The following is an 8,159-nucleotide window of genomic DNA, read 5'->3' as shown; positions in this document are numbered from 1 at the left end:
AGGCTGCGTTCCTGCAGACCTGGGTCGGGCTGGGGGACATCTGTCCTCAACACCCAGCTCTGAGGTGAGCACACATGCAAGGGCTCCGGGGGCAGGTGGACTCCTGTCCTGGGACACCAGCTCCCCTCCCGGCTGGGACCTGCACAGCCCCACAGCAAGGATGGGGATCCAGCAGTTACCACACAGAAATCAAATAACAAACTGGTTTAAAGCAAACCATCTTTGGTGGGTAGGATAAGGTATTCATGCTGCAGGGAAACTTTAGTAGTTTGTCCACAGTTCCAGCATCAGGAGACACCCAAGATTTCCTTCCCAGCCCACGACCAAACTCTGCCTTTCAGAGGATCCACCTGTGGTCTTCTGCATGTCCAAAGCAGCTTTTCCTGAATAGACTCAAATTTGCTGGATTGAGAATCCTTTCTATTTGACTTTTCACAGGAGTGATTTACACGAAGCTTGAAAATTTTTACCTTAAGTAATTAGAATTATTTTTAAACATTATTCTTCAGCTTTTATTTCCAACAAAAGCTACAATCCAGGACAAACCCAGTGAAATTAGCGGCATCAGTAGTGGAAATATTACAAAAGTAGTAGTCCAGAGCTGTTCTGTGCAGAGTGGGTCATCTAGAGAGTTTCAGGATCTTGTATGTTGGGAGAGACAAAATATTAAAGCCTAATTACTGAGTGGCCAAAGAAACAGCAAATGAGAGGACAGAAGGCAGCTCTTCTGCAACAGCTCCTGTGAAACAGCCAACTCTGTTCCCCACTGGGCAATTGGAAAACACTGTTCTGCTTGGTGCAGCAGAGGGATTAATTTTCCATGGGAAACAAAGAGCCTCGTGTCCCAGAGCTGGGGTTTTGGTCTGCAATAAAAAGAGGGCACACTAAGGAGAAAAAAAAAAAAAAAAAAAAAAAAGAGAGAGAAAAAAAAAATCAGTAAAACATTTCTCCCAGTTTTCTCAGGAAATTGAGCTTTTCTACTATGTCAGCTCAGAAAGAGGAGACATGTCCCAAGCCAGAGAATTTTTTCACTCATACTAGAAAAAGAAACTCAGAGAAGTGAAGTGGGCTCTCTAAGTCACCCGTCATGCACAACAGCCCCTGCCAGCTTTCCTGGCTCGAGAAATGGGAGTGCAGTGGTGGATCTCTGGTGCCTTCTAATGGAGAGGAGGCACGGCTTATCCCTCTCCTCCAAGAGGCTCCTGCCACCAACCCACATAAACCCCACCTCTCCCCCAGCCTCGGCACGACAGACAAACCCCTGGTGTCTGAAAAGGTCAGAGGGAGCAAAGCCTCTAATGGCTGCCATTGAATTAAAAAGAAAAATTTTTAAAGTTTTATTCACTTTTACAATTTTAATTATTCCGCTAATTATACTTTTGGTTTAACTAACAAACTAATTTTTATCAATGGCTTACACAAACAGAGAAGTCTTTCTATACTTATTCTATGTATTTTCTGGAACCATAAATTTTTAGAGAAGTGAAATTATACTGAGCAGCCATAACTCAGCTGTAATCTTCCAGCAAATTTTAACATTATGGTATTCTTGTAATGCATTAGATTTCAATACCCATTGCTGGCATCTCCTGTGATTAGAGTGGGCTCACCTTCACACACTGCCCAGAGCTCCTACTGAATTAGAATGGTCTTGTATGTTTTGCAGGTGGCTGCCAGTCTCAAAGTGTAGGTATTGATATACATAATTGAGGTTAAAACTCACTGCAGGCTGTGCAAAGGTGTGGACCACCCAGGTCTCCCCTCACGTAGCAGGGGCTCTCCCATGATCAGGGATCAAGGGTTTTCTGGAAAAACAAATCTGCCCCTGGTGCCTTATCCCATTCCCACTTCCCCTGGCCCCTGGTGCAGCTCAGATGATGGCACCTGCACACACTCTGATACATTCTGTGAGGTGGCTGCTTCTGAAAATACCTTGGACATCCTTTTCCTAATGCAAACCAGTGTCCCAGAACCTGCATTTTTAAACACACCAATCCCAGCAAGGTTACTGTGGAGTCTGAGCTCCAGTTCAGAGAACACACTGAGTCTTTTCCTGGCTGCAGGATGAGAAGAACTAGGATTCCTCAGCTAGGGGTCACTAGAATTTAAGGCAGGAGAGGACTTCAGAATCTAAAAGGACTTCAGAAGGAAGACATGCTCTACAGAGAGACTACTGGATAAAAGCTTTTATATATTAATGTTATCATTAACTGCAGCTTCATCCTGGTAAGTGAATCCACTGGCAGTGCAGAGTGCTTGTCCTGGTCTCTATGAGATATGGCCAGAGGAGGCTCTCCTCATTCTCTCCTCTACCAAGGAGTTTCCCTTCACTGCAGCCTTCCTTTCACACTGACTTATGCTTCACACATTCTATTCCTCCGGCTCTCCTTACACCTGGAATAAAGAGAATCTCTTTTCTGACATGGATAGATACAAAAGGAAATCCACTTCACTTAAGTGTTTTCTTTCTTTTGCCATGATGAAAAACACCTAATATTTATTGTTTTGATTTTTAAAAATGCTTTCCATAATCTTTACATTGCAAAAAACAGGTGGAAAACCATAATATGGAAACAAAGTTAAGTAAACTTTTAAGTAAATTTCTACTGAAACAAATGCTTTACGCATAGCTTTGTGCATACAAATCAACAGTGAGTGTGACAGCTCTCCTCCAGCAAGCTGGGTTGTCAACAGTGACTAACAACTTCTCTGTGTGTCTGTTTTCACTGCAGTGAAATGGAACTCATTGGTTAACATTGGTTCATGGTCACACAAGGTGTCAATAGGTGGCTGGGATGTAAAAGCTTTCCTCCCACTCCTTTTCACTAGAATGTGTCATGATCTCTCCCACTGGGACGGGATCCCTGTGCACATCATCCACTCCCATCAGCATTCCAGGCCTGTCCTATGCACCTCAGAGAGATGCCTTTCCCCAGCATTGGACTTGTTCAGTCCCGGGGCTGGATTCAGTACATTCTGCCCAAGCTGCAGGTAGCACCACAGAGCCTCTGGAACGTGGCCATCTCCCCATTGCCTAGATGGGACATTTAATCCTCACCCTCCCCATTTCATACCCTTAAAGCCCCACCTTTCCCTTGTATTTGGCTTGAATAATCCAATAAAGCTCACTCTTGACTTAGTACCTATTATGCATTCCAGATGACTACATTACTTTTGATATATACTTGTATTAATATACAAAAACATAAATAAAATCAGACAGAAATCTCACAAAGACATCCAGTTAGGCTACAGCATAGTCCATATAGCTTGGTCATATCCCCTACTGGACATTATCTCCCAACCTCATGCTTTCCTTTTCTTTTGTAGAGAAGTAACAAGTCTGGATCTCCATGGCATGACCCTGGACTGAGCCCAGCATCACACCTGCCCACTGTGAAACACCTACATTTTCATTCTGCACATTTCACGTGTGTGTAAAACAGGTGAGATGAAATTGACTGTTCCCCGTGGCTCCATTTTCCTGCTTTCTTCATGCCTGGAAATTCTTTGAGATAAAATGTGTGCTAGGATGAAAGGAGGCAAGTTGTCCTTTGAGGCAGTGGATTTTTTGTGGAACAGTGAAAACTGTATTACAGAAAGGGAAATTCTGCTGAGCTGTCAAGAAAACAAGGAGCATTGGTAGATGAAATCCTAATTTCTCTCAGAGAGTCTTAACACAGAGTATTGCTGCAGCAGCAAACAGTTGAAAGCACTACAGCTTAATAATATGCCTTTCTGCAGAAATGTCTGTAGTAATCTTTTAAAGCAGATATAAGGCACTTGTGACTGCAGGCAGATTTGCAGGAAAGTGTTATAATGTATTGTAAAGCAGCTTCATGTTGCTTGGGTTCATTGCCAAGCAGTTCACAACTACACTGATCACAAATGTGAAAAGAAATTCCTGTGGTAGTAGGAGTACTTCTCTTTTCCTGTTTCACTCCCTCTTTAGCCATGCTGGAGAGGACTGGGAGCATTAGTATTCTGATGGAGAGAGGCAGTGACAAAGACCATGACTCCAGGGCCTCCTGACTCTGTGCTGCTGCCAGCGATGTGGAGGGGCCTGGCCCCGATGGCTCCGCGCCCCCGCAGCCCCGCCGGGCACGGAGGGAACAGGCGGGCGATTCACGGCGATTCACGGCGCTGGCGCTGCACGGAGCCATGACACCAGGTGGGCAGGCATTTATCTTCACCTCGTGTGTGCATTGTGTGCCGTGCATTCATTTAAAAAAGGACGAGCGATGTACCAATGTGGTTGTATCTTCTTTCTGAATGTGTTTTCCTGGCAGGATTTGGAAGCCTCATGCAGGATGTGCTGTGGTGCTTCAGTCAAGTAAAAGGAACCACAGATACCGAGGTGACAGAATGTAAGTTTATTTTTCCTTTTGTTGCTGTGACCAAAAATAACTTGTCACATACATCTTGCCCAGCTGGTGTGCAGGCAGGTCATTTGTGTGCTGTTGGGAGCTGCTGGTGCAGAGTTAAGCTATGATCCTTGGTTTCTGTCCTCGTTATGTACTTGTGCATCTGAAAGAGATGGGCCTCTTCAATTAGCTATTGATCCAAGAACTCATTTAAAGGCATTATAGCTTAATCATATCAATAGCCTTTGAAATAGATTTTCTTTTGGTTTTCAGCTGTTATTTACAGAGTTTTTCAGGGAATTATGAGACAGCTTCTCCCACTATAACCTTTACTGGAATCAATTCTGGAACTGAGATGGGCTATTAGACACACTTCTTCTATTTTGTTGTGGTGCACAAAGTGTGATGACTTCTTTAAATGCACAGTCTTGTGAGACTAAGAGGACCGAGTCAGCCCAGGCCTCTGAGAGCAGAGCTCTGACTTCTGGTGGGAATGCAGCTCTGTCTGGACTGTCACCTGTCCCGCTTCAGCGGCAGTTCTGTGACGCTGCTTTTGCAGGAGAGGGTTTCCCTAGAGACTACAGCGGGGCACAACACTCAGAAGAATATCTAACAATTTATAAAATCTCCAGAGAAAAATACCACCATGGTGATTAAAGCCAAAATATTTTTACTGAGGTTTTTTTGGGGATTTTTTTTTTCAAAATTATTTACAAGTGTTTTGAGCTTTTACTGTAGAATCTGCAGATCATTGTAACAGTCAGGAGTACTTACTTGCTGCTTTAGGATTAATGAAATGTTATATTGCCTCTCTTGCTCTCTCTTACTTTCTTAATGTAACCATTTATCAGCTGAGGATATGTTATTTTATTTTATTTTATTTTATTTTATTTTATTTTATTTTATTTTATTTTATTTTATTTTATTTTATTTTATTTTATTTTATTTTATTTTATTTTATTTTATTTTATTTTATTTTATTTTATTTTATTTTATTTTATTTTATTTTATTTTTACCACTGGAGAACTAGTGGATGAATCCAGAGGCATGATGGCAGGAAAGGACTTCTGCAATTTTTTCTTGGGGTAATCTGGGCTCACAGAATAGTTAAAGCTGATGAATAATACTTATAAGCTGTATTCAGTAAAACTACTAATGAAAAGGTGATACCATTAGTGCATTCAACCTGAATAGGCACAAACAGCATGACTGTGACTGAGGAGGAAGCTCCCACAAGTGTTACGTGTGGTCTGGGCTTTGGTTCTTGTGCTGGTTTGCTTTGGTATGTGAATGCACACGTGTATTGGTATTAGTGTGTGTACATACGCAGGAATCAAGTCATAAATGTGTTATTACAGATGCCTCACCTTATCAGAAGGTTATCCATAACTTGTTACTATTTATGCTAGTCTTTGCAGCACATTTTTGACCTTAAGTACTCTTGGTAACATTGAAGCATCCTGAACTTGCACAGTGTGATCTCTTCGGTGATTAGGAAGCATGCAGATGTGTATGGTCAGGTGAGAAGAGATATTACTATTATCACAATGTTCTGCATCATGGAACGGAGCAGAGCCTACCTCCGTCAGCAGAATAGACTGTCATTCTGGCTTTCAAGTGATACTTCAAATGTTGCCAACAATAATTCTGCGTTCTTTTTGTGATAATTGTGTGCTCTTATCCACACAGAAGCCACACAAACAGATCTACATTAACTATCTCATTTTGTTCTTTCCTTGGTCGTTTCTTCAACTTGGAGAATGGTGTCACAGTCCGTGGTACTCGTCCCGATGAGACCCGGGGTGTAAGGGATCCTTTAGCTAAAGCAGCTGTGGGGATGAATAAGCTCCCTTGTGCATAGATGGGAGGCCTGGGACATCTTTCAGCTGCTCAAACACTGATTTCAGTGTTAAATGTGAAGTGCATGATGTTGCTGACTGCCATTGTCATATCACAGTGCTTTGAACTACATTTCAGTACTGCCAAAAGGAAACTGGTTTTAGAGCTCTTGCCTTATTCTGATATAGTGATTATTAGGAGTCTACTGCAGAAAACGGATAAGCGCGAACGTAAGAGGTGAAATCTCAGGGTCGGCTCGCTCGGCTCCGGGCGTGCGCCGGTGTCGGGACACGCGTCCGTCCCTCCGGCTCTGCTGCTCCCGGGATGCGCTCCCGGTGCGATGCGCCCTGCGCGGCCTCGACGGCGGCTCCTGGCGGCCGGGGGGGCTGCGCTGGGGCGGGCTGGGGCGGCCCGGGGCTCTGCGGCTCCCTGCGGGGCCGGCCGGGGCGCCGGGGGTGTGTTCGCGGGCGGGACGGGCTTAGTCAGCGCTCCCGGCCGCGCCGCAGCCGATGCGGCGGGGCCGGGGCGAGCCGGGGCGCTCCGCTCCGCCGGCAGCGCGGGGCCCGGCCCTCCCCGCCGGGCAGCCCCCGCCGCTCCGCGCGGGCCCGGGGGCCGCTCTCCCCGCCGGGACCGCTCCGTGTCTTAGCTCGGTCCGGCGCGGAAGATGAAATGCTTCTCGCGGTACCTCCCGTACCTCTTCCGGCCGCACGGCGCCCTCTGCTCCGCCGGCTGCCACGCGGAAGGTACGCGGGGCGCGGGGCGCGGGGCGCGGGCGGGCAGCGGCGGACACGGCGGGGCCTCCCGACAGCGGCGGGGCCCGGTGAGCGCCGAGCGCGGGAGCGGCGCGGGAGCTGCGGGCACGGGGTTGCACGGCTCCAGGTGTGTGTAGTTTGTAGATGTGGCCATAAATGCATCCGGATATTCCAGAGGAAATGGAACAAACGCTCCGGGCTCTGCCCGCCTCCGGTCACCCGACCCCTCTCCCGCCGTCAGCAGAGCGCGTTTCCAGGTCTCGGCGGAACAGCTCTGCAGCAATTTGGGAAAAAGGAAATGTTCTCAGCAGTGTTTCAACTTTGCATTTCCAGGGTAGGAATGCAAAGTAGCGGGACTCTGCTTGCCGAGATTTCTGTGGGACTCTCGCAGCGGAGAGCCCGTTCCTGCGGATTCATCCCCGGGGACGCGGTGTGAGAGATGTCAGACGCGTCCCCGGCTCTTCCGCGGGCACCAAACAGCTCCGTGGGATTTACATTCCCTGCACTGCTGCTCCCCGTGCGGAACCACAGCGGTTTTCCTCATTTGCTCTAAATAAAATCAGTTAATGAGGAAAACCGTCACCCTGTCACCCAGTTTTCTGCAGACCCATCAGTCTGTGTACATGACTGAATTGCCAAACCGACCTCAGAGGAAAATCGGGGCGAACACTGGAGGGATGTTTGGTTGCTGAGGCTGTGGAGTGGAAGGGGCAAGCAAGGAGCACTTGGCAGCAGACGATGCCAGTCCAGGCTAAGATATTACAGCTACTCGGGTTGCTGTAGTTCAATCCAAGCAGACAGTAAAGACTTCTTTGTTTTAAAGTTTCTCTGAAGTTCTAAGCAGATCAAATTATCCAAATAGAAATTTGACTCTGAAGTTCTTTCTTTGAGAATTTTCCTGAAGATTTATTTTGTTTTCATGTTAACTTTGTCCAAAGGTACAGTTCCTTAACATATCCTGAACAAGTCACTTCTGGATTATTGTATGGGAACAAGCAACTCAGTGGAGAAGCACATCTGTGTGCTGTTTTAAGGGAGGTCATATGACATATGAGAAAAAAAAGAATTCAAGAAAAAAGTCACACTGGTGTGCTATGCATTATTCTCCATCGCAAAAAATATAGAAAAAAATGCAACTTGAACAGCACTCTTTCTTAGACCATGATTAGATGCATATGATAAACTTGGGATAAAACTGAGGTC

The 8,159-nt window shown here is 46.0% G+C and overlaps 1 protein-coding gene across 1 annotated transcript in view; it reads left to right on the top strand.

Moving 5' to 3' along the window:
- Positions 1 to 6,604: 6,604 nt before the first annotated feature.
- Positions 6,605 to 8,159, top strand: part of PPP2R2B (protein phosphatase 2 regulatory subunit Bbeta) — a 54,555-nt gene continuing 53,000 nt past the window's right edge. Inside the window, exon 1 of the mRNA XM_063413845.1 lies at positions 6,605 to 6,947. Within this exon, the coding sequence (XP_063269915.1) occupies positions 6,869 to 6,947 (79 nt within the window). The 5' untranslated portion in view covers positions 6,605 to 6,868. The remainder of the gene's footprint in view (positions 6,948 to 8,159) is intronic.

The sequence above is a fragment of the Prinia subflava genome, chromosome 16 (genome assembly GCF_021018805.1).
Source record: "Prinia subflava isolate CZ2003 ecotype Zambia chromosome 16, Cam_Psub_1.2, whole genome shotgun sequence".
NCBI classification, from domain to species: Eukaryota; Metazoa; Chordata; class Aves; order Passeriformes; family Cisticolidae; genus Prinia; species Prinia subflava.
This window is presented reverse-complemented; position numbering and strand designations above follow the sequence as displayed.